Source organism: Aquila chrysaetos, chromosome 13 (genome assembly GCF_900496995.4).
Source record: "Aquila chrysaetos chrysaetos chromosome 13, bAquChr1.4, whole genome shotgun sequence".
Classification (NCBI taxonomy): domain Eukaryota; kingdom Metazoa; phylum Chordata; class Aves; order Accipitriformes; family Accipitridae; genus Aquila; species Aquila chrysaetos.
The window spans coordinates 6700486-6727578 of record NC_044016.1 but is presented as its reverse complement, the minus strand read 5'-3'; the positions used below and the strand labels follow the sequence as shown (position 1 = coordinate 6727578).

Here is a 27093-nt window from a genome sequence, read left to right as displayed (position 1 = left end):
GAGTAGAGCTTTGTCAGGCCTCTCTGCTTAATCAATTCCTAATCAAACTGAAGCTGTTAAGATGCAGTCATATGGGTAGCGTGCAAGCAGCTTTTCTTATCTCTTTGGCCATAGCTTGACTGGGTAGATTTCCCTGCCTTCTGACTCGTCTTCAGAGGAAATTCCTGCTGCACTTGCTTGTCAGGGAAATTTCTTCCCTTGGGATGCAGTAGTAGGCACAGAGTTCTTTTTGGACTCGGTCCCTGCTTAGATCAGCAAGGGGAGAGTGTGGTGTCCCCTCAGCCAGAGAGAGCTGAACCTGCTGGATAGCCCAAAACAGGAACCTTATTTCACCATTTTTTATTTCTCTGCCATTCATTATTGTGCTATCATATTATCCATGGCCCTTTCCTCATGTTCATAAGGATCTTCCTTCTTCTCCCTGCTGTTAGAAGTAAGGGGCTAATAATGCAGGGATAATTTGATACATGTAACTTGTGTATAAAGGCTCTTAAAGAAATTTGGCAAGAAAAAGGTTTTGACTTTTTCAAAAAAGGGATTGGTTATATCTAGTTGCTATTGGCAGGTGTCAGTATAAAAAGCTCCAGACAACCAAGAGTTATCCACTATTTTAGAAAGAAATGAAGTAGAGATTCAGAGCCAGCATTGTTTAGGTCTGTTATTAATTCACATACAAGGGCTGTAATGCATAAGATTTGTGTGTGTATATGTGGGTTTGTATGAATGTCAATTACCATGAGCTGGGATGGAGTTTCTGCTGAATTGAAGACAAATGGTTTTGGAGTCATGCCAATTTTGATGCAAGCTCCTGCAAAATAAAACTTTCTCATTTTACTAAGTAGCTGTTGTAATAAAGCAGTCTTGCCAATGATATACATGGCTTGTGTTATCTCTGAACAAATTTAAAAGTTAGGAGAAGGCTCCCAACTTTCACAGCAGGTTTGTGCTGTGTTCCAAATGGAACAGTGAAAAGGGAAATCATATGCCTCCTCCCTGTTTTAAAAATAAGCTTGGTGTATTTACCACTTGGATCTTCTGATGTGGTGTCTGCAGAAATTGGGGGCTGAAGCTGACAGCCCAGGAAGCTGAAGCTGACAGCCCAGGAAGTCCCCTCCAGTTCTCTTTCCTGAATTCTGTGTTGACAATTAAGTGACAATATAATGGTAACACTTACTGGCATTACTGTTTCATTATAGGACAAACAAGAGATACTTTGATCTAGAAAGTAAGAGAAAATGTTTCAATCTCTACTAAGCAGTGTGTTTTCTTCAAAATAAACACAATGAAATATTGAACTATGTCATATAATCTGATTTGCCTAAACCCAAAATAAATTCCAAAGCAAAAATGTAGTGTTGGAACATATTTTTGCTTTTTGTCTTAAATCTGGAAATTCTTTCAGAATCAGTTTGTTGGAAATGTTGGAAATACTTGTTCTTCTGACTTAGAGAAAATACATTATTTTGAAAACTCTGATATATATACACCTAAGCATCTTCTTACTAAGAATGAGGATCTGATTGCTTGTGCTATTTAACAAAACACTAGTGTGCAGGATCACTGGTAGCTATTCTTTCTGGATGAAATAGGAGGCAAAAATAGCCCTAAAACATTTCCTTGAAAGTTTGTATGTGTTTTGACTTCCATGTCTTGGTCAAACTGTAGCTTAAGTTTTACTTTCTGCTGCCTTAAATCTTCCAGTACTACAGTTCCAATATCTATTTCTTCATTTTCTTCTCTGAACTGTTTACATAGTACTGATAGTAACGATTACAGAGCAGCTGTATGTTCCCCAGCCCCTGAGCAAGTAAATATTGCTGAATCTGTACTATAACACATTTGGGATCCCTAGTAAATTGAAGTAGTTTGTTTTATGAAGAGCTATTACTTTGCTGGAGATCTCTTTACACCCAGAAAGATAGTCCTTGGGGGCATGAGTGAGAACAGCTTTGTAAACTTGTAGTACTGCACAGCTCCAGCATTTTAAAGTCAATACGCTTTAGTATCTAGCTCACTGAAATACTGAATTTACTATAGTTACAGTTGTAACCTTAATGAACAATTTTGTACTCTCTCAGTGGGTCATAGGTTGAATTTGTGAACCTGAACATGAAGCAGCTCTGAGGCTTGCCAGAAACGTTCATGAGCTGTTAAGTACAGATGCAATACTGGGTACAGACCACTAGTCTTAAGAGCGTGAGTGAGGAGCACCATAAATACTCATCTTAGTAAGTACAAAATAAGAATATAGAAATTCCCTCTTTAAGAAGTGAAAAGCAGAGAGTTATACTGATCTGGATATTTTCTGAAGGGTTTGAAAGTTAACCCCAAGACTTAGAACAAAGATTGTTTTTCAGCTTCCTGTCAGCATATACGATGATGCTGTGCAGCGTTAGCCTCTGGCGTTTAGCCTGTTTAATTTCTTCTGAATTAACTTGAGCGGTAACAGCCTCTTTTGTCTCCTGTTCTGAAGACAGAAGGTGACTTGTGAAGGGAATCTGGGAGCTACTCCTTTGCTGCATGTCTACCCAGCTCCAGGTGTTTTTAAATGTGAATCAGCTGATAACCCCTCTGTCTAAAGGCTTTGTGCGTATTCTTAACTGTAAGCCTGCATCCTTTCCATGAAGTTAATTTTCTATTTAAGTAATAATTATAGAATGGTTATAAAGTGCATACACACACATTCTGGATGTTTTTCCATCACTGTACCTTCTTGTATTTATTTGATGCCCTTTTGTGAGGGGCTGCAGGTAGGTGATAGAGTGCAACAGTAGGCTGTGGGGTTTTTTTCAGGAGAAGTTAAGTTCTGTCTTTTCTGCCTTCAGAGGCTGTGAAAGTTGTGCTGTGCAGCTCAGTGGCAATCAAGATGTTGTAGGAAGACCGATTTATTACAATACAATATGAAATGAGAGCTGAACACCATTTCCTCTGAGCAGCCAGCTCTTGGTTTCAAGGCCTTAAAAACCCCAGCCCATCAGATGTTTAGTAACATTTAGTAAAAACAAATAATGAACAATACACTCGAGCACTGGCAAGTAAAAAAAAGATATTTCCTGTCATAGCACAACCTGCATTCCATCCTTTTCCTGTGCTAATGAACCAAAGTAGGCCAAATTGCTCTCTGGTGTATTCATGTATAGTTTAGTATCATATAACAGGATTTGTTAGTATCACAAGCAGAATTTTTTCCCAGTAATTTGATTTCATTTTTTTCTCATAGCCTAATGTCAGCACTTTATGGTATTCTCAAAAGAAGATTGTCAGGTTGATTCAGACCTGGTTTCAGTCATCTGTGATGCTGTGAGTGCTGAATTTAACAAAAAATGGTCCTGGTGAGGGGGAGGAAGACCGTACTTAAAAAGCAGTTTAAATCACACATCTACATTACTTGACATGTCATGTATGGTCTCTGGGCTGTATCACAGACTGTAACGTTAATAAAATTACAGTTAACAGCTCTTATGATTTATAGGGTATTACTAGAATATTGAAAGTATTGTGACTAACAGCCACTTAAGCTGAAATGACCTTTCTCATTGGAGATCGCAGTGGAGGGGTCAACTCAGAGGAACCTTTACAGAGGGGGAAGGGTTTTCCTTGCTGTGTTTACATTGCTTGGTAGCATGAACCAGATCAGTTCAACCAGAAGAGAAAGAGGGAAGAGGAACAACCATCTTGAACAAATGTTCACCAACCACACAGCTAAATTTCTTGTTCAGATTAATTTCATATCATGGTAAGAATTGGGTAGTAAAACCTGTGCTCTCAGTCTGTCACTTTGTCAACGTCACCATTCTCTGCATCTCTCTAGGGGCTCCCCTTACTCCATCGTGTCAAGGCAGTGACTTGCCTTCCATTTCAGGTCCTTTTGCATTCTTATGTGACTGACACTCACACATTTTGACATTTGCTGCTTTTGCTCAACAAAATCCAAAGTAACTCACTCATCTTGCAACAACATGATTCAAACATGATAAATGTTCAACACTATTTCCCAAACACAGTAAATATGTCTATACGGCAGTTGATGGGCAGGCATGAAGTTTTGGAGCACAACATGCTCCTAAACCTGTCCACCTTTTGTCCATGTGCTGACTTGCAGACAGCCTATGAACTGCTGGTATGGGTGCTGTGAAAGCTGTGTGAGAGAGTGGAGGGGTAGACAAATGGTTTAAATGAACCATTAAAGACAGTTTCTTCAAGATGGGATTGTGGTGCATTGACAGGGTGGTGTCAAGGAAACATATGTTAAGTGTTACTGTTCTGTTCTGTGGTTAGCGCGGTTGTCATCAAGTTCTGTTTTATCTTAACTTTTCTGAGATGCCAATAAGCAATAATATCCAACTTCTTTGCTGTCACTGAATTCACACCCACACCAACTCCACTGCCACCCTAAAACATCACATTCCCAATTAAAGTATATTTCTGTAAGAGCTCAGTGATTTAAAAAAAAAAAAAAAAGTATCTTCCCTAAAAATGAGAGATCATAATTCATTCCTACCATTAATAGGTGAAATTTTCAGTTTGATGGGTGTATAAGCATAGGAAGAAAACAAAATTCAGGTTCAATCTTACGTGAATACTTCATTATTTAAAGCTGTTATTGTCTGGAGAGGTGAGCACAGAGAGTGTGGGTAATGAAAACAAATTTTTTAAATATCATTGCAGTTGTAGCTGTACTGAAACATACGTTGTCATCACAATCTCATCTGTTCAGTATATGTTTAAACTGGGGCAAACTCCTTGCTGACTTATACTTGGAGTTTTGAGATTTGTAGATGGTGTGAATCACCAGAGAACGCAACCAGTATTTTCATAAACCTTTAGTTCTGTCAGGTGGATAACAGCCACAAGTACACTTCTATCAACAGAAAAAAAGCACGGCTAGGGCAGCGGCAGAGCAAAATTCCTGCAATGTTTCACAATGTGGAATCACAGGGAAAATTCCCCAAGTCAGAAGGTAGTTCAATATCCATTGCCCATTCAATCCCTGGCCCCATTGTGCAGTAATGATAAAAATTATTGCTAAAAATGCCACTTTTTTTTTTTTCTGATAGAGCTTGGCAAATAGATAGCTTGATTTTTTTTTTTCTTGGCATTCCTAAGTAAATATCAAACGGTCCTTATTCTCTTTCTGTGAAGCTGTGTACAATGTTAATATTTACTAAAAGAAATAAACTTCTCTGTGTAAGATCAGTCCCTGGCACATGTTTCCAAAATGCTATCCACTTAGCTACCTGTTTAGCTTTGTGACTAGAGGCTAGTCATTTTTCTTTGCAACTGTCTGCTTATTGTGTGGCCTTTGGAGAGCTGGGGTCGCTGATGTCCATGCAAATGTATGCTTTGTAGTCTTAGTTGCCACCCTGGATCAAATTAGATTGGACAACTAAAAGACGTTGAACAGTTTATAAAATACATTCATTTACAAAGGCGTAATGATGACAATTCATGTGGTGAGGTGCCCTGACTGGGATCTATTACATTGTTTCCCTGTAAATGATCTACTCTGTCAAGTTGCTGATGAGTGTGGCAATTTCGGAGGTGAAACAGACCTTGAGAATACCTGGATGCTGTCGCAGAGCATTCAGCAACTCTGGTCCGCTGATGTATGGGAAGCAAGTAGCTGTACTGCATCCAGCTGAAATGTAAATGGGCAGAAGATTGTTTCTGTAGAGTATGCCCAGAACGCTGCATCTCCTGTGAAAGCATTGTGAAATACTTAATGGAAACAAGTAGCGAGTTATTTGTTTTTTTGTAGGGAAGAATGGCAGCTCCGGCCACACAATGCCCTAGGGCATTAAACTGCTACAGAAGGCTAGTTATAATTCAGAGAGGGAGATGTTTACTAATTAATTATTTAAACCATGCTGCAGTACAACCCAGCCTTATTTTCAGAAATACAATATAATTTGTTGCACAGTTACGTAGTGTATTGTGAGCAACCGCCAATCTTAAGAAGCTACAGCTTTGTTTCCATCATTTCTCAATTGCAGTTTTAGAATTAGAACACACAACATTGTGAGATTTAAAAAAAAAAAAAAGAAAAAGAAAAAACCCCAAACCACAAAAACCCATCCCCCAAAAAAACTTTGGGAGTTTCTTTATATTCCTTCTAATTGTGAGCCTGCCTAATGTTATGCCTTCAAGTTTTTCACTGTGACTGAGAAATAGGAATGTGCTTTTTCATAAATTAAAATAGGTATCTTCATGTCATCACTAGATTTCTATTCCTGGAGATATAACAAAATATAAACTATTATGGAACTTTTATGAAATAAAATACTAAGAATTGAGGAGGCTTTATTTGTCAGCCTCCTTCCAGAGAGACACTGAAACTTTTAATGAAGAAACTTTCAATCCTGTATGCTTGATACCAGACCTCAATCTGTTTCTTGCAGGCATAGCAGGAACATCTCTAACATTTTCATAATTAGCAGGCATCCCAAAAGGTTTATCTGTGAAACTATTGTGTTTACACTTACTGGTTCCATGAAAACGATGTGCTTAATACTGTCAGATTTGTTTCAATGCACTTGGATATAATGCAAGAATAACAGAAAATAAATTGCATGCCAGCAAATAGAGTAGGTTTTTGACTACAGAGTTGGGAATGCTGGTTAAAAAAAACACGAGAAAGCAAAAATGAGGAAATCAAAATGTGTAGTATATTTGAGGCTAATCCCTTTTCCAAACTATCATTTAGGATTTCCCCAAGACTTAGCTGCATTAGTTAAGGCTAGCTCAACAGAGCCCTGCCTTAATGGCTCTGTCTTTCAGAGTGACCTAGTTCTTCATCTAAACACACTTCAGGGTTATCATCCTATCTCTGTGTTCAGTGAATCTTTAGAGGCTTTTCTGGACTTCTTGAATGGGGTCCATCTTATCATTCCAGTATTTAGGTTCCCCATGTTGTTGTCTCGGACCAGTCTTTCCTCACAGCATGAGCTGGATCTTGTACTGCCTGTCATTTCGCGATTATCTCAAATTCCTGGTTGCTGTTACTGACTACCAACAGGAAGAGCACAGCACATTCACTCCCCCCCCCCCCCCCCCCCCCCCCCCCCCCCCCCCCCCCCCCCCCCCCCCCGGAAATTTCAGCTCATCTCTACATTTACAACAGAAAAAAAGCAGTTACCACTGTACATTATTAAAAACAGTTGTCACTCAAAGCTCGCAACTGTTTTCTATCTTAAAGCTACATCTGTAAGTACCAGTGCAGTGAGACAAAGAGAATTTAAGGGAGATGCTCAGGATCCCAGAGTAAATCAGTGGCACGGCTATGAAGAGAGGCAGCTCTGTTACCTGGTACAGGGCCATCCTTCCCCCTTTTTGTCAGTGCTGTCAGTGCCAATGTTGATACCCAATTACAGACAGAAGTGTGTGCATCTGACTTGCGTGGTTGTTACCCTCTTAACAGTTGCCCCAGCTTGGGAATATGAAGACCTGTTCAAGAAGTATTAAATACAGAGGTGTCATGAACCTTATTCTTCACAACTGTACTCTGACCCTCTCACAGTTTCTGAGATATGCTCTTTTACCTTAGTCTAAACATCTGTTGCAGATCTAATTCCTAACTTGTAGAGATACTGCATCCATGGGGAGAAATGCTTCACTTGTAATCATGTTTTATAGTTCCCTTTGTGGTTTATTCTGGCAGTTTGACTTGTCATAGTTGAATAAATTGAATTCTGTAGAGTACTCTTGTAAAATGCCACACTTTTGATTTTAAATGTGCTTCAGTATGATGAATGCAGCATTAGAGTGGGATGCAGAGTAGGGCTTAGATTTGTGGATTGTAGCTCTAGGTTTTATTCTCAAGCCTCTCATCAGATTATTATATAAATCATGGATAGGCTATTTTCAGGTTTTCTGCTCCTGCATTCCATATCTGTAAAATGAATCTGTTTTACCTATACAGCCGGTCTGTGATGACACCCAGTTGATTATTTTTTGAACAGCTAGGCAGCAGGCATGCTGTAACATGTCATAGAATAGTTGTTGCGCTCATATACTAATTACCTGACTGCTACTGTGTACTTCCTTCATCTTTTTATTGAGAACAAATACTTTCCTGGGTTGTAAATTGTCTAAAAAGGAATCATTGTTTTAACATCTATTTATGTGGTGCCTGTCATAGTGAGCTTTCATTCCTTGGGTGAAGCAAGCAGAAGAAAAGGTATTACTAGAATACAAACATAAAATAAAATTAAGAACATGCTTTGAGATCTTTGAATGAAATACACTGAGGGTTATTACAGCTGTTTTCTTTCCAAGAAAACATTATCAAACATTATTTTTATGGGCACTTTTATCTGCTGTACTTTAAAAGCAGACACTAATTACCACTGTGTCTCAATCCATCAGTTAAGGGAAGAAACTAAAGGATATGAGCAAAAGACATTTGTCCATTAATGAGGTCTGAAGTAAGGTTCTAAAACCTGCCAGAATTTAGGAAGGGTATGTTTTGCTCTAGAGCGGTTTACCTTTTGAGGAGTTTGCTTGATAATGAATAGTGGCTTAATAATAATAAAGCTGATACTAATTCAGAATTAATATCTGAAGTAGGCTTAACAACTAATAAAAAGGGCCTGTTGTGTATGTATTGAACCTAGAATAGCATGTCTGATGCATGTCTGTGTTTTAGGCAGCTAATGACTTTTTCCATCAAGTCTGGAGATGTATTTGTTTGTGAAGTAGTTTTATGTCATTTGGAAGTTTGAGAAAAGAATTCTAGCTGATACGAGGGAAGAAATCTGGAAAGCAACAGTGCTGAAAAGGCTATAGATATGATTTTACAGAGTGACAGATTAATGGATTCCAGGTGTCATATGTAGGAGTATCCCATGTTTTGTTTTAACTAGTTAGTTCTGAAAGGAGTGTGTCGGGGAAGCTAGTTTTCCGTATTTTCTCTGGAAGGGGAGGAAGAGAGGCAATGCACCTAACTAGTCCCTAAAGGAAAAATAAGTGTTTGAATGAGCATTCGTTACAATATTTGAAAAAAATTGTTTTTCAGATAATCGCCTTTGATGAACTTCGGACAGACTTCAAAAGCCCAATAGATCAGTGCAACCCAGTCCACGCAGTGAGTACAACCAGTGGCTTGCTAAGCAACAGCTACTAAAGAAAGGGAGATGCACTAAACTGTCAGTGAAAGTATGAGTATAGAAATGAATGTAGAATACGTTGTGAAGTCAACTGTAGTTTGGAAAATTATTTATTGGGCCAGTCTTAGGAAGCCAGATGACGACTCTTTATGCTAATAGCTTTCCTTTTTGCTGAAGGAGGCAGGAAAATAATTTTCAAGTTCAAAAACTAAAGGATATATAATGTGATGCTAATGCTTTCTTTTTATCTTTTCATTCTGTGGCACAAATTTTCCTTTTTGAAATAATTTGCTTTATCTGCGTTCAAGCATGGGATGACCACCTTCTCCCATACTGTCTGTATCAATGAGTCAAAAGCTTGAAGGGATTTGCTAAGAGGTGTATTCCTAGACCTCTGTCCCATGGCAGGGCTCTAAATTCTCCTGTGCTTTAAGAGTAAATAACACGTTCTGCTGCATCTGCTATGGAAAAGGTTAAATATCACCCTGGGACTGTAAACTCAGTTTTACCTAATGAACCAAAATGCAACCCAGATTTAAGCATATGAAAATTCCTCTGTTAATTAAAGCTGTAATCTAGGGTGATTAGCTGACTACAGTTAAACATGCATGAGATTTGTACCACCAGAACTGAGAGCAGAACTTGGCTCCCGTCATCTCACTGGGAATTACAATGATTATGACAGGTGCTGAATTTGATCTCTACAGAGTATCAAGTTACTGAATTGCCTACAAATGATAACCAGATTCAGTAGCTAGTACTTTGCCATTTAACCTTGTTTCATAACTCAGCAGAGGATTTGTGGTACTGCTTAGACCACTGGTGATTTTAAGTGTAAACTTTACATGAATCTTCAAACAAGAAATCTTGTTTACTGTTCACTAACACATAAGCAAAGAAGAAGAACAGAAGAAAGAAATTATATTAAGAAATCCCATAGAGGACTTCAATGGAAGTAATCTGGTTTTGAATTTACTGAAAATAATCTGATTTTGAATTCACTTCATCTGTTTTTACTTCCCATCATGAGAACTGCACACAAGAAATGTGTATTTATATATAGCAAATTCCAGTAATTTGTTCTCCTCCTAAAACTTGTAAGATGCTCCATGGAGGTAATTTCCTCTTATTTTAAAACGGTAATGGAATTGGTCTCCAGGATAGAAGAAGTTAATAAGTCCGTGTTTCAGTCATATTAGTGGTGTAATCAAAAAGTTAATCGTAGAGTTTCCAGTACAACACAGAAAAGTATTCTGTGATCAGTTGACATATTTGACTCTCTTCTATGAAACTTTCTATGATAACTCAAGTAATAATCTCAGATTGCTTTCTTCTGCACTATATACATGTTGATGCCTTTTATATTGACATAAAAGAAAGATTTTTAGCAAGTATTTCTTATGTCTTTGGTCCAGCGTATTTTCCTTTTTCCCTATGCATAGTTGCTCATGCCCATATTCCATTTATTTGGTGGGGTAGTTTTCTTTATTGCACCATAAGAATGTCTGATGTTTACTCATGTGTCTTTCACAACGTTTTCATGACAGAGGGTAGAGTCTTTTTGACAAGAGGAGGCTGAATTAAGGAGAAATCAGAGGCAAAAACAATGGCACTACTGAGAATTATTTGTCTGGTGCCTATCAAGCTGCCACTGTCTCATTGTCTTTCCAAAATGATACGTTTTTTAGAAGTGGCTTACACTTGGGGACAGGAAAGGAAAACAGTCATTTCTTTGGAGAATAAAAATAAACCTCAAACTTGGAGCAAATTTAAAATGTTTGAAAAGCAAAAAGTCTAGGGAGAGTTGGCTTCTCACATTGGTAGATTACATTACCTGTTTAAAAAAGGTCATTGTTCAGAATATTTTTTCCCATGTCTAAATGAAAATTTTACCAGATAGTCTTCTGAAGACAACAAATCCACTCTGCCTTCTGCAGTGTAGCCAACAGTAGGATCTTTCACAGTAATTCTAGTGATGGGGTTACACAGAGTGAAATCTGATTTTACTAGTGAATTTCTCATTATGAGCCATTTAAAAGAAAACCTGTCTTTGACTTGTTGTCTTTCTGTGAATCGAGCTTAGAGCATCTTTTGAGTTACAGTGCTTAATTACAGTGACTTTCAGTATTTATGAATGCATCTGTGGTTTAAAGTGGCATTTCTAGGACATTTCAGATATTCTTCACTAATGGGTTAAATTCTAATATCACATGTTGCTCAGGCACCCTCTTAATGATAGAGGAAGGGCTGCCATACTAACTCCATAGTTGTTTTTCCCATTCAGAATTATCTTCAAACCAGAGGCTGGGTACCTGAAAATGCAAGACCAAGTCTCTGTGGTATAGATTGGCCCCACTGGATAGAGCCACAAATGCTGACTTAAAAGAAGTTGCAGCCTCTGGCTCAAGGCTAACACAGACTTGAATCCCCAGTTTATATTGTTACACCCAGTAACAGATGAAAAAATAACTTACTGGGACTTAATGGGTGTCCTGGTTTCAGCTGGGATAAAGTTAATTTTCTTCCTAGTAGCTGGTATAGTGTTATGTCTTGAATTCAATATGAGAAGAATGTTGGTAACACACTGATGTTTTCAGTTGTTGCTAAGTAGTGTTTAGACTAAGTCAAGGATTTTTCAGCTTCTCATGCCCAGCCAGCAAGAAGGCTGGAGGGGCACAAGGAGTTGGGAGGGGACACAGCCAGGAGAGCTGACCCAAAATGGCCAAAGGGGTATTCCATACCATGTGACATCATGCCCAGTATATAAACTGGGGGGAGCTGGCCTGGCGGGAGGGATCACTGCTCAGGAGCTAACTGGGCATCAGTTGGCAGGTGGTGAGCAATTGCATTGTGCATCTCTTGTTTTGTATGTTCCAATCCTTTTATTATTATTGCCATTTTATTATTATTATTATTATTATTATTATTATTATTATTCTCTTCCTTTCTGTTCTATTAAACTGTCTTTATCTCAACCCATGAGTTTTACTTTTTTTTCCTCCTGATTCTCTCCCCCATCCCACTGGGTGGGGGACAATGAGTGAGCAGCTGCATGGTGCTTAGTTGCTGGCTGGGGTTAAACCACGACAATGGGTAAATCATTTGGCTTGCAAGCAGTAGGTAAGAAGTGAATACTATCATTTCAGATTAATAATGTGTTTCTTCCTTACAGCCATTAATTATGATCTTGACCCATTGTAATTGTAATATATTGTCTTTAATTTGTAACATCAGCTAATCTCCTACCTTTTTCCCACTTTTTCTTGACAGAGAGAGCGGCTGAGAAATATTGAGCGTATTTGCTTCCTCCTGCGAAAGGTAAGCATAAACTAGCCTAGAATTTGTGAAGTTTATGAGAATTAAAGCCATCCAGTGGTGATGTGCATTCATTTTCTCTTCAAATGATCCTCATACTCCATTGATGAAAGGCTGGGTTCTGCTGCAGAAGTGGAAGTTATGATGACCTTATAAGGACAAAGTAAGACAAATTACGAAAGGTTAATGTAATAGAGGATTTCTGGATAAGAAGTGAAACTTCAGAACATCAGCCCATTCATTTTGGAACATGCTTTTCAAAGGTGGTGAATCATTTTGCAGTTGCAGCTTGAGGTGCTTTTATAGTCCTATTGACGTGCGGAAACGGACTCCACAATCAGTGAGATTGTAAAGTAGGTATGTTTATTCAGCGCTGGGCAGCACGGGGGTAGTCCCACCAAAGTCGTGCGCGCCCGACTTGGCAGTTAGTTTCAAGTTTATACAGTCAAGTGTTACATATTCACAATACGCCTATACATATGCATGACCTGTCCCCGCTTCATATTAAAATTAGCTCCGAGAGGTCATTTCCATAGTCTCCTCTCAACTGCGCTTGTGCAGTGCCTCTTTATGGTGGTCGTCTGGTGGTCACAGAGATGAAGATAGATGACTCCTCTTCGTCACCGCTAGTAACCTTTCTTCTTGCGCAGGCTCAGTGATTTCTTGGTATTCACCCAAGCCGCAAGACCAGTCTTAGCTGGCTCTTGGGGCCTGCTCCTGCTTCTTATCAGGAACTGTCTTTACCTTATTGGCTGGTTCTTAGGACCAGCTCTTCTTATCAAGGACTGTCTCTATGTCAGCTAATTTCAACAATGTAAGCGCTAAACATCATCTTTCATCCCCCTTTATTATGTCTACTGAGATTCTTTTGACTCCCCTTGTCTCACTATCAACTGATGATATTGTAGTACAGGCTTTGGAAATACCCTTTTTTTAAACAGTGGCTTACTGTTTGATAAACTAAACATTTTATTGGCTATATATTTAATGTTTAAGTTCTTTAATTGGCTGAATAGAAAAGTTAATACAGTATTTATTTTAACTTGACACAAGAGAGATGCTGAGTGCCTCAGTTTCTCAGGGATTTGAAGGAGCTGATAAACTGTAGGATTGATACATTCATGGGTTAATCATCTGTAGCTTGAAAGAGAGTTCATAAACACTCATTGTTCTCCTTACTCTGTCCTATTGAAGTCAAAATAATCATAGTTCCAAACTATATTATTCTATATATTCAAGTTTCTATAAATTGCCATCATCAGAGTAGTAATGAAGCCACCTAAATTATTCTCATTTTTGCTTAAAAAGGTTATCACTGAAGTGTGGACTGCTGACTGCATCCTAATCAAGCTAAGAACTAAATTCAGATATGTTTTTAGGAAACTGATGGCCTCATCCTTAGAGGTTTTGGGAAACCAGTGCTAGGGATTATTGGTTTGGGGTGATCCCAAGGTGTAACTGTGACTCCGTGCAGAATCTATGATGATCAGTCAGAACCTGAGTTGTATCTGTTTGGCACCGTTATGAGCATGTGACTGTTAGGAGCCACATTTAAGTACTTTCTTAGTCTGTTTATGATACTAGGGGTATAAAAATAAGAGAAAATACCCATCACCAATAGCTTTCCATTTTATCAAATAGGCAGCCAGCCAATTTCAAGTTGTGTCCCAGTTTCTTTGACATAAAGCAACTGGTGAGTGGTAATGTATTAATATATGTGAGCCCCATGGGAATGCCTTCCCTGCATCAGTGTTTAATTTTTATTGAGCCTCAGCCTCACTGTGAAGAGCAAAATGGAGCGTTTTGGCTAATTACAGACTCTGTATTCATAAGGGATTGGCTTGCTTCTGGTTCACTTAAACAGTTTGTTAATTCAGCCCCTTCTTTAGAGATCTTTGGGGACACATCTGTTTTAATTGAGAGATTATATGCAAGAAGAGGAAGATACAATAACTACAGAGATTTGTAGTCTTCAAATCTGACAATCACTAAAAATAGCTTTAGTTTATGTAGTATAAAGGATTCGCTGTTGGGGAAAATTCTGGAAAAACAGTAAAGAATTGAGTGCCAGCTATATAGGTACAGACAAATAGTAGTTAGGATGCTTTCAGCAAGCACTAACTATATCCTTCATTATAACATTTTGTAGCTTTAGGTCTGCTTCTCTTTCTGTGAAACAACAGCGTATCTGTTTTCCTATGTCTTGAAGTCAGTTCTTTTAAAGAGATTTGAAAACAGTGATATCTTGCAATTTATGACATTAGAACTTAATGCTTTAAGATCTCCTGTAAATCTGTTTTCTGAAGAGGTTATAGGTGGGCTATTGTCCTGGTTTCAGCTGGGACAGAGTTAATTTTCTTCCTAGTAGCTGGTATAGTGTTATGTTTTGGGTTCAGTACAAGAAGAATGTTGATAACACACTGATGTTTTCAGTTGTTGCTAAGTAGTGTTTAGACTAAGTCAAGGATTTTTCAGCTTCTCATGCCCAGCCAGCAAGAAGGCTGGAAGGGCAACAAGAAGCTGGGAGGGGACACAGCCAGGAGAGCTGACCCAAACTGGCCAAAGGGGTATTCCATACCATGTGATGTCATGCCCAGTATGTAAACGGCGGGGAGTTGGCCTGGGAGGGATCACTGCTCGGGGACTAACTGGGCATCGGTGGGTGAGTGGTGAGCAATTGCATTGTGCATCACTTGTTTTGTATATTCCAATCTTTTTATTATTGTTATTGTCATTTTATTACTGTTATTATTATCATTATTAGTTTTTTATTCTTCTTTCTGTTCTATTAGAATGTCTTTATCTCAACCAACGAGTTTTACGTTTTTTTCCTCCTGATTCTCTCCCCCATCCCACTGGGTGGGGGGAATGAGTGAGCAGCTGTGTGGTACTTAGTTGCTGGCAGGGGTTAAACCTCGACAGCTATAAAAATGTGTTCGGTTTCATTATATCCTAGCTTTAGAAGGGGTTCTTGGGGATTATTAAATGGGCATACAATATGTCATATAAATCTGATCCCAGCGGGCAAAGTGTTTCTTAAGGATGGATTTTCAGTTTTGTTCTCCAAGTATTTTGGAGGTATTATTAACAAACTATGACCAGGTATGCAATATGTCACCAGATATTATATAACTTATTTACATTTTCCAAAATAGAATGGAGGATGTAGTTGTTCTGCAGCCAGGCATCTTCTGATATTTGGTTTGGGGAAAATGTTACTATATAATTAAAACAAGCAGGGATCATGTGAAGCAGATATATATGGTGCTAGCATCTGTACGTGCATGTACACATGAGTCCATGTTTTTATGGTGCTATAGAATTACATTAGCCTACATTTTCTGGTTACTGGAGAATGATTGGTTATGTATAAAGAAGCTATGAACTTTGTGTAGCCATGGTCAAATCTCTTCTGAAGTAAATGAGAGGAAGGACTTATTTTCTGAAGCCAACACAAAGTGAGGTTCTCTCAGGATACGGGTATCTCATTTCATTCAGTGGTGTGTTTTGGGGGCTTTGTAGCATATATATGGGTTCATGTGTGTGCTCATTAAACTGTTGAACGTCCATTGTGTGGACATTGGTGCGTCATACAAGTGTGACGTGATTGATGTAGAACATACACTAGTTTTGGAGAATGCTGTGGAGTCTGTGCTCTCTTTTTTTGAATCCTTTGTTTCTGTAAGGATATGATTGTGACACACTACAGTGCTGTACAGAGGAACACAAACTAGTTGTGAATGAGCTGTCTTGAGCTAGTGGAAGCAGTACAGTAAACAGCAGTACAGGCTTCTTGGGCTCATTAGCCCAGCTGAGGAGTGGGATAGGTGAGGTGTGCCATATAGGTCTACCATGGGTTTTGTGAATTAAATATTTTGGTGGGTTTATTAAAATATATTCAGTTAATGGTGACAGCAATATTATATAATTGTAATTGCAGTTGTATTTCAAGAAATCTATCTACCTGATTGATTCCTGTTGGATATACTTATTTTAGCACTAAGGGCAATTAGGAAGTTCCTAGATTGAAACATGGTCTATTTCATTAATCAACCACTGTAATATTATTACTTTAACTTTGAGGAAATGTAAATTAAGTTGTGATTAGGTTATGCATCGTAATTTTTGAATTAATCTGATAAATCCTTACTAAGGAGGAGAGTTGATTGAATTTGCTTCCTGCTCAGCGAATGTATTTCAGACTTCAGTTTGCTCATGCCAAACGCTGCTGAACAATATAAGTGACCTTTCTCAAATTATCAGCAAATATTTGTTTTTAAAGCCCATTATGCTAAAGTAAGAGTGATTTATGAACAGCAAAACTGGAACTGGAACTTACCTGGGAGGGAATTGAGGTAGATAAAAGACAGACTTTTACTTATTTTCCTACTGTAGTAGAGCATTTTAGTTAAGTTAGGCATAAAATTCGTAAAACTGCAAGTGTAAGAAAATATTGTACCAGAGCTCAATCCTTTTTCTTGATTTTATTTGGTTGGGTTTTGGGGTTTGTTTTGGGGTTGGTTTTTTTTTCTTTGCAAGTCCTGAAGGGATGATTGGAAGAGAGCAAATTCAGCAAGAAATCTAACCACAGGCAAGGTGACATTAATCTCAAAGATGTTCCAGATGAACTTGAACTGTCTTGAAAAATACAAATAGGCAGACAAAAGACCCTGCAGGGACAACTTTTGAATAAGCAAACTTAGCCGGTTCAGCGCTCCAGTACTAGCATTAGCAACAGCAACAGTAGATTGTAAATCAGGAGCTGGGGTGGTTATAAAAAAAACCCAACAAACCAATTCACCTAATCTCTTTTGAAGCAAGTTTTAATGTTTTACTTAGGAGGTTGGGGGTTGCCAGTGCTTGGTCTGTTCTAGTACTTTGTCACTAGTTTCTAGTGGAGCTGGATCTGTGGTAGTCGTGGGGGAAATTTATTCTGTACTCAATAGTTCTGGTGTTTACCAGATTCAATTCTGGTTTTTATTACTCTGCAAAAATAAAATAAATCAATATTTTAAATTTATATTCCACAGTATATACCCTAATACACATCACAGTTAAGTTTTACTGTATTTACAGGTTTTGGTAAATAACCAAAACCAATGTTACCTTAAATAGCAATTGTAGAAGACATTCCATTCAGTCTGAGATACTGTAAATAAAATGTAAAACCTCGTGAGCGTAATTTATAATTCCAGACACCTGAGTGTCTGCATACAATTTTGTTTTGGTATGTTTCCATATTTAAATATTCTGTAAAAAAAAAAAAGTCAAAATTACTTACATGTATGAAAGTAGCAGTAATTCAGAGGCATGAATAATCAGAAGCTTGAAGGGTTGTGGGTTAACACCACAGGTTCAGCTGTACGGAGCATTCCAGGGAAGAAGATAAGGCTTGATCCTGTGTCTGTGTCATGCCTGTTTGTCAGTGTTGAATGCACATACTCAGAACTTGAAAAAAACCACAATATGTTCAGTGAAACATTACTGAGCTGACTGGATCAGCTAAGAGGGAACAAGTTAGCTTTTTAGCTTTTCCGTAGTAGCAGATGCAGTATTTTCTGAGTATGGAGGTTCTTCTCCTTTACATGTAGATAAATATTATGGGAAGTCAGCATTTTTACAAAGTAGCACCATCTTTCCTTGTTTATCCCTAATTAGCTGACATTTTCTTTCCTGCATATTTTGGACTATAATACACGCTAGAGTAATTGCCATATGAAATAATTTTTGTACTTGGACCTTGTTAGGTTCCAGACCTTCACCTACCAGTAACTCCTACCAATCTCTGCATGCAGCAGCTACAGTGGACATACCCTTTGGAGAGTGTCAGGTGTCACAGTAGCTGATTTCAATTGACTAATAATATTTTTTTCTTCTTAATAAATTTGCTGGTTATTACAATGGTCACTCCTTCCATTGTTCTGCCTCATAGTCACTGGCAAGCCTGAGATAATGTGATGGATTTTAAGTGTGTGTTTCTGGATATGTCAGTTGATTGCTTCATCATGGATTTAGGGATTTATAGATGTGCGACATTCTTTTAGCCAGTCTGCAGGCTGATAGTCATTAGCAGAGTACTTCTGTAAGCCTATAGTGTGGTTCATTAAGACGCTTAATGTAAGGTTATATAAGCCAGTTTGGCAAATGTGATGTATAATCACAAGAAATTTTTTAAAAAGTGATGTGTATCCATCCATATGTAAGAAGGAATCATACTTTCTTCCTGGAGTTGAAAATTCTCATAGGGAGAAACTACAGCAATAAGACAATTAGTTTGTTGCAGAACTGGGAATAACAGCAATAGTTTTACCTTTTGTAGTGCTATAAATTTTTTTACAACCTCAGCAAAGATGCTTTAATTCCTCATTTAGTTACACTTGACAGAAAAATAAAATGTTGCAGCATAGCCACACTAGAGAGATAAGTCTGCAGGGTAAATACATACCAGGTTTGTGGTATGCATTATATTCAGCACCTCCTAACCAGTAGTCAGCATTTTATCTTTGAAGTTTAGGTACTTGTGTTATCTGAGAGGAAAACAGAATTTTTTAGGCTAGTCATAAGGTGGTTTTGGACTGTGGAAATAGCAGTGATATTCTGTCTCGCAGGACAAAGAGGATGAGGTTTCCAGAGTTCTGATAAACTGCTGCTGTAACAAAGATCACAAAGAGAACAAAAAATGGCACCCTGTGACATTTTTCCTGTTAACAGTGATTGTTACAACAATGGAGCACGTGAACTTTGTCCACTCTCATTAGAGACCAAAGAGTTCATCATTGTTACTGGTTTCTCAGTACATGTTATATTTCTTGATGTATCTAATGCTCTCTCTTTTCATACCTCATCAATATGATGAAACTGCTGAGTTTTGACAATCATCTGGGCAGCAGGAAAACTGTCAGGAGACCCTTCCCACTGAGTGACTTGGAGCATAAACCCTAATCAAGAGACAATGTGATAACTTCTGAAGAATTAATATAGAATATGTGTATAGAAAACATACTGCAGGTACCCAGTTAGTTATTCAATGTCTTCCTGTGACTTGGTGCAATACAGAAGCTTGCACCCAAGCAGGCATTGCTGTGTATAAAATGATTTAAGTAAATACTATGTATTTTTAAAATTATTTTTATCATCTCAAATGCTTTTTTTTTTTCCTAATCTTTGCACTGCAGTTTAGTTTAGTGGTTCAAAACAGAGTTGGTTTATATCAAAAAACTTTCTGAATGTCCCTGGATTTAGGAAGGGTTTGACTTCAAGTTTGACATTCATGCTTATCATTCATCTCTAAGATCGAACAACAACAAAAGCAGCTGTGATCACCCTCTGTGGGAACTCTCAGTCTTTCCTTGACATTGACAGCTTGGAGCAATCCCTGTTTATTGCTCTGAGATGAGAAATGTATTGATATTCAAGCATAAACCCATGTGGAATAGGCCTGGACTTAGATTTGGATTTGAAGTACTTATAATTTAGACACCATTTAGATAAAAACTGTGTAGTGTATTGTTGGTGGTTATGACCAGATATGTCTCAATTTGTGTAGAAATCTCCTGGTGAAACTCAGGAGAAATCACAAAGGTCAAACTCTGAATAGAAAGAGGGGAAGAAATACAAGTTTTTGATTAGGCAATTCAACACATGCCTTCATAGCACTTACACTTGAGGTAGTAATGCTTTACTCCTTGGAAAATCATCTTCTTCCCTTTGGGTTTAGCCATTACTGGGAGAGGACTGTGTCATGAAGGAAGGTGGCTGGTACATATTTCCAAGAAGTCAGGGTGCCTTTTGATTGGATTGTATCAGATAGTTTTATCAAGATCTGAACTTTCTATTAACTGGCCTGATAAACAATATGAATATGAAACAGTTGTTCACTAATCCTTTTTTTAGAGGTTTAAACGTATGATCTGTTATTGGGACTACAGTGATATTCTGAATTAACATCATATGAAAACTCTTCACATTTTAAAGTTGCCTTCAGTAATTTCAAAAGGGTGGTTTCAGGCTGTTCTATTTGCCTTCTTTCTGGAAGAAAATATAATACAGGAGCAAATCTTCTTTTGTTGTCTTTAGGTGGATATTCTGCTGTCTTACGTTTGTCTTGCTCTTTGAATTTTGCAATTTTTTTTTAATTTCCATAGTTGGATACTTTGATCTTTTAAAGGCCCCTGTTGTGCTTCAGTCAGAGATACTTTTCAGCAAGACTTGGCTCTCCTTTTCTGTTATGTTTTCATTAGTGTTTGTGTTACAGCAATGCTTTCAGACTTGGCTAAAAAATAAAGGCTTATTGTGCCAGGTGCTACAAAAAACACCAACAAAATGAAGAGCATTTGTTTACACTCACAAGACATGTACACAACAGGAAAGGAAAGGTTGTGCAGGTAATCTGATGATAGAAATCTTGTTTTCAGAGAGCTACTGCATTTTCTTGTTAGCAGGCATAGTCTGAATATTTGATTTTTAATTGAAGCTAAACATTTGTTTGCTGTTTTCAAGGGCTCTGATGGTTCATTGAGTTAATAATTGCATATAGTCTTTAATTTCTACAGCAGCTGTTCAAATCCAGCCCAGTCTGGAGTCAGACAAACTACTGCAGTCCAACTGATGGCTGTTGGGAGTAAAATTATCTTGTGTCATATGCTTAGAGACTTGTGATGCTTGCTGTACAGCAATACTAATAAACATAGACAGTATGATGAGGTAGATCTCTGTCAACATCATAGGGAGTATGAGCTACACCCCCCTGCTATATATATGCACACATAATTAGCTCCTAAGCTGCCTCAGAAGAAATTCTATAGAGTTTGCATGCAGGCACTGGAATAAAGGATATTGCTGTTTCTAAAGCATTAATTAGATCTGCATATTTTGTAGGATGTAAGGATGTAATGCTGTATGCATTCTGTCAGCTAGGACTTGGACTGTAATTACAACATCTTTCATAAAACTAAATTCATTTAAGTTCTCTTTTGTTTGAAGCAACCTGGGACTTTTTAAAGTACATTAGACTCTGAGCATGTGTGACAGACATAAACTGCTAAGTGTATACTTCAGTACTCAGTACTTATTTGAAAGATACAGCTAAACTGTTATTGGATGATAAAGCCAACTTTCATCTGGCCTTCAGAATGGTTCTGACAAGGTATTTTTATATTAGGAACAAGTAACTTTAAGGATAAAATTTGAAGTTAGCTAAAAATGTATTAGTACACAGTTTTTCGTTTATGGAAATCATAACTTATGGATGAGTTCTTTTTAGATAATTTTGGTACAGCATCTCTTGTTAGTCAAAAGAGGCATGAGATAAAGCAGGGCTGTCCTTAGGTTGTACAAGCAAAAGAAAGAAGAGCGTAGCTTAACAGGAGAAGTGGGGATACAGGAAAAGCAAGTAAAATATTTTTAACTGAAGTATTATACACTTCCATTAGTTCTGTGTTGGTTTAATGTCTTCTGCAGCTTGCCTAAAAGAGGATGGAGTTAACATATTGATAGCGATTCACACTTGGTAGAGATTTTGTTTGCATCTGGAAACATGAGGGACATAATGATTTTCCCTGAATCTTGCAATAGATTTGCAGTCTAGACAAAACTTAGGCCTTCAGTACTTCTGTTGCTGAGCTGCCTTTTCCTCTTTTGCACTTTCATAGGAAATTCACTACAGGTCATCTAAAAGCTTCTCTCCTTCCTTCTCCTAAGTCTTTTCTGCCTACCCTTTTGTTACTTTTATTATCTATGAAGTGTGGAATGTGATGAAATGGGGCTGTGCCCTATTCAATTAGTGTCTTGGGTGCCCAGTTAGTTTTAATTATATCAGAAAGAGTGGAACTTGACACAGTAGCTATTTTGCAGAACTGACAGTAGAATTGGGACCAAAGAGCTGGCAGGATTTATACCTTCTGCACTAATAATCCCATAAATGTTGCTTGACTAGAGATAGTGCATCTCTTCTTCACACATTTTATTGTAAATATATCAGGGTCATATTTACTAGAAGGATATTACTATTGCAATAAAAATACTGAACATAATCCTTTTCATCCTTTCCTTGTATACAGTACCGTATCTGGAAAGAAAGTCCTTAAAATAGGACTTAAGAACTTAGAGGAAGTATAGTATTTCTGGCAGGCATTCATTCACTACTGACGCTCATTTATTATGTGCATTGTGCCAGCACTATTTTTAGTCAAATTTAAAAGTTCCTGAATTCAGCACTTTTGAAAAGTTAGAACGTAACAACTGTTACTTTTAGCAATCATTACCTAAGGATGTCTGTGTGCTTACCTAAGGATACTGAAAAGATATATCCTGCTGTGCCTGCACAGGTATTCGAAGCAGGGGTAGCTCATAAGGGGAAAAGCTACAAAACTATTGTAACAGTGAAGAGTTCAAACTTGTGACTCAGTCAAAGTTTGATCCTTACCCCCCACTTTTATTCCAAGGAGGAAGGAAGATTCACTAGTGTGATGCCCAATGGAAATTGAAATGTCCTTTGAAGGGAGATACATATGGTTATTCATAATATTATTACTCATTAAAATATTTATGTATAAAACTATTTCAGGTTAACCGACTGTATTTTGCTGTTAATCTAATCTTTTAAATGTTTATTCAATCATCAAAGTGGCAAACAAAGTATCACCCTGTAATAGATGACCTCTTGCTTTACAATTCAGCTTCTTCCAGTACTGTTCTGGAGGACATGTAAACGTACGTCCTTACAGTATCAGAACATCACAAGTAACAGCAGAATAAGGCTGAAGATGCAGCAAAAATGTACATGAGTAACTGTTGCCTGTAAGTACTCCTGAGAGCAGTGTGCTTCTCAGCTGCTTGGGGTAATGTAATTTATGCATCTGTTCCTCAGAGCTGCGCTGAAGATATTGGCAAAATTTGACTTGCTAATGGACTGCGTTTGCTCTAATTTGGTAGGCAATAAAGTAAATATTTGCATTTTAATAAAACTAAAGAAATTGGGGTTAAATCTAATGTCACTGTTATGTTTAGCAGAATGTTCATTGTGGATTTAAGTCAGGATCAGACCCTGTAAAGTCACAATGCAATTACAAAAAGCAATATAATACCTAAAAATAGAGTGCAATGATTTTACATCATACCTGTCTGTGGATGAAAATTGTTTCTGCTGGGAGTTAAATGTCGTACCTTGCATTTAGATGCTGATGTTTTCAATAAAGCTGTTAGAATAGGAGGGCAGGGATTGTCTTTACCATGTCTGCGCTGTACCAAGTCTGCTTCCTCACACTGACAGTCTTTACACACCAGATACAGAAACAGCCCTTTAGTGAACACTTAGTTTTCAGCATTTATGAAACTGTCAATCTTAGGCAGACCCCTGGGAGAAGACCTGAGGGCCCTTCCTGTGCCGTGCAGATGGCTGAACTTCATTTTAATGATCACTGAGATGTTCTGCATTCATAGACCTGCCTGTGAAATGAGAGGCTGGTTTTCTAGATCCTAACAAACAGCTGTGGTACTAATTGTCATTCTCACCGGTTTTGGGCAAGCAGACAAAGACGGCATGAGCTCTTAGAATAACCCAGCTACGGGGTGTCCTGGCTGGTTGTGTCTGAAACACAATAGTGAGCTAGGGCAAGACAGCGTTTGTTACCCTGTTTCGTGTCAGTGTTGTGAAAATTAGAGAAGTTCACACTCCAGGGCTGCTAACCCAGCTTCTGTTACTGGTTCTGAATTAACATTAAAAGAAGAAAGGTTGTGAAGATATCTCCTACCCCCCGCTGAGTGGAAAAGAACAGTTCGCAGAGGAGATACACTTGTAAGATCACAGCACATCTGCCTTAATGACGTGCCTTGCAAGGACGGGGCACTTTTTGAATTGTGCTGGTGCCCTGCAGGCCTTAAGAGTGGAGAAGTCTTTTTTTTAATCCGTTTCATAACCTCTTTACCTGTTGGCTGTTATGACCTCCCGTAGGCTCTCCAGTATAGAAATATTTATAGATATTCTTGATTAATGTCCCATAAAGACCTGATCTTGCTCTTTCACTCTTGTTAAAGTTATTTGTATTATGACAAAGCTTAAATATTCTAGTCATAAACTAGCTGCAGTGGAATCTATAGATTTTGAATATAATTATCCCCATGTTGCAGAAGACAAAAATGAGACAATGAGAAGTGAAACGATAGGCCTAAATATAGACATGTTTAATAGCTGAGATGGAAAGAGCATCCAGAAATCCTGTATTTTAATATTAGATCTGGTACTGTGTTACAGATGGTTATGGAGTGCTTTGTGAGAATGATAATTAGGTTCTTTGTGTTATTCATTTCATTGTCTGGTATTTGTGCTGTGGAGTGACTTATGTTCACATCCACTTAATACTGTTTAAAGAAATTCCAGTAGTGCATTAGAATAATGAAAATACCTTTACAAAGCATTGGCTTTGTGCTGCTTTGCTTCATTGTGGTCTGGAAAGGTGGAGGGGTGAAAACACAGATGTTGTATCCTTTCTTTTATTTGTGCTCTGCATCTGGTCCATAACGTTGAGTCTTGCATGCGTGCACCATTGCTCTCCCCCAGATAAAATGAAAAGCTATGTATGTGAACTGAGTATGTTCAACTGCAGGTTGTTCTTTTGATAATCTGGAATCCATTTTCCAGACGTTTTCTTTTCAGCTAGTTGCATACATCTACACAGCAAACGGCTAAATACTTCTAGAGGTTTGCATAACATGGTTTTGAATTACTTAAAAGGCTTTGGTTATAGGTTTCTGTTATAACAATTCTATACTACACAACTGAATTTCTAAATGATTGCTAAAAGTGGCTAGAGAACAGAGCTTGTAGACACACAACCAAGTGTGGATTTTAACAGGAGAATTGAAGGAAATTGAACCTGAAAATTTGGACTGAAAACCTTAGTATATTTATTGTGGCAGCATTGTATTGGGCTCTAGGGCAGCCTTTCAGAGGAGATTTTGGAAGTCAAGTAACTCAAATAATTTAAAGTAGATTAGAAAGATACACTAGAAAATATAAATGGGAAGCCTTCCTGTATTTCAACAGTAAATTTAATGTGTTTCACGTGTTTGATCAATGCAAGCAGTATGTTTAAAACTGTTGCAAATGTTAAGATGTATGGTCTGTGTGTTTAAGTTATACACAGTTGACCCTACTTCCTTGGTTTGTGCAACAGCAGGAGCAAACAGATATGATTTGTTTCAGTGTATGTACATTCCACATACATGCACAGTCTGGGCTAATGCACATGCTACTGGTATTTTTCTGTGTGTTTCTGCTTTCTTTTTTTCACTTGCTTGCACTACACTTCTGACTTTTGTGGTCTGTGTTGTTCAATTAGGAGAATTTCAGAGTGATTAAGTAATCGTCTTCCTTTGGTCTCACAATGTCGTTTCATTCAGCAACTGATACTCCCTGGTAACCCAGGTTAGCTTTGGCAGGCTCTATTAGGGTGGACTTTAAAGTGTAATTAAAATAACTCTTGTGTTCTGAAAGCCCTGGGTACATCTCTATCCCCTCTTTTCCTGCTACCAATGAGGACCAATTCTACATGTCAGCTTTAGCAAGGGATATGGTGGAAAAAAGAAGCAAAGTGAGCACCATAGTGACAAACTGCAGCCATCCTTTGGTGGGAGTAGGTACAGTGGCATTAACCACTGCAATAAAGCAGCATACACTTAGGTCAGGCCTAATTTGGGGCCCTGGAGTGATGCCATGCATGCGTGGTGTTTTCAGTTTCTTGTTGCTTTTACATTGATGGATAAGGGCTTGTGTGTTTGTAATGTGAACAACTTGTTTCCACTTGGGAAATCACCAGAGCTCTTATGTTACACCAAGGAGATTCAGCCTCCACATCCCTTCGTTTTTTTTCGTGCCTTCAGTGGGAGGAGAAGGCAGGCATTAAGAAGGGAAGCTATCTCAGCCTCTAATAGCATAAAGACGACTCTTGGAAACCCTGGGAAGGGTAGAGTGTCTAATGGCTGGCAGTTTCTGGGTACAGTGTAAAATCCGTGGTGACACTGTAGAGGCTGGCATGCACAGGTGGAGACTGATGTAGACTCAGAGTCTTTTGGGAGAAGAAACAGCAATTCTGTGAGAATTACTATTATTGTGTAGCACTCAGGAGTATTGGTCCTAAGCGAAGTGCTGGAAAGAAGCATAAGGTCTTGTCATTTCAGTGGCTTAACAGTGATTGGAAAAACAGTTTGATTCACTTGTTGCGGTTGATTTTCTAAGCATAAGAATTCAGTAGCACTGATGAAGGGAGATTACTATTCCTACTACAATATCTTCCCAGTTTGGGTTTCTGTGAGGTATTTTATGTGCCCTGTTCACTGGTGAGACAAACTGTAACAGTCATTCCCTGTAAAAGTATATAATGTTCTGTAAAAGCAAAATTACATTTGAGAAGGAGGTATCCATGTGTAATAAACAGAATAAGGAGGAAAGTACTGACAGGAAAAGATGGGTTTATCTTTTCTATATGAACAACAGAAAATACTTATGAAATAGGAAACTGAATAAATGATTTAGGACTGAGCTTCCCAAGAGATGCCCTTCTGCAGCTGCAATCTACAGAGGTCTTTGTATTCTTATAAACACAAAGAAGCGGCTGACAGGTGCTTAGCTTCAGTGCTTGTTTTCCCATGCTTTAGTTCAGCCAAACCTAGATGTCTA

General features: G+C 38.1%; 1 protein-coding gene across 2 annotated transcripts in view; it reads left to right on the top strand.

The window, feature by feature from the left end:
• CNIH3 (cornichon family AMPA receptor auxiliary protein 3) overlaps positions 1–27093 on the top strand; it is a 69115-nt gene that overhangs the window by 17425 nt on the left and 24597 nt on the right. For both annotated transcript variants that reach the window (XR_003926379.1, XM_030035757.1), the window contains exons 2-3: positions 9014–9082; positions 12375–12422. Coding sequence is in view for 1 of the 2 variants with exons in the window: in XM_030035757.1 (XP_029891617.1) it covers positions 9014–9082; positions 12375–12422 (117 nt within the window). In the remaining variant the exon portion in view is untranslated. The remainder of the gene's footprint in view (positions 1–9013; positions 9083–12374; positions 12423–27093) is intronic.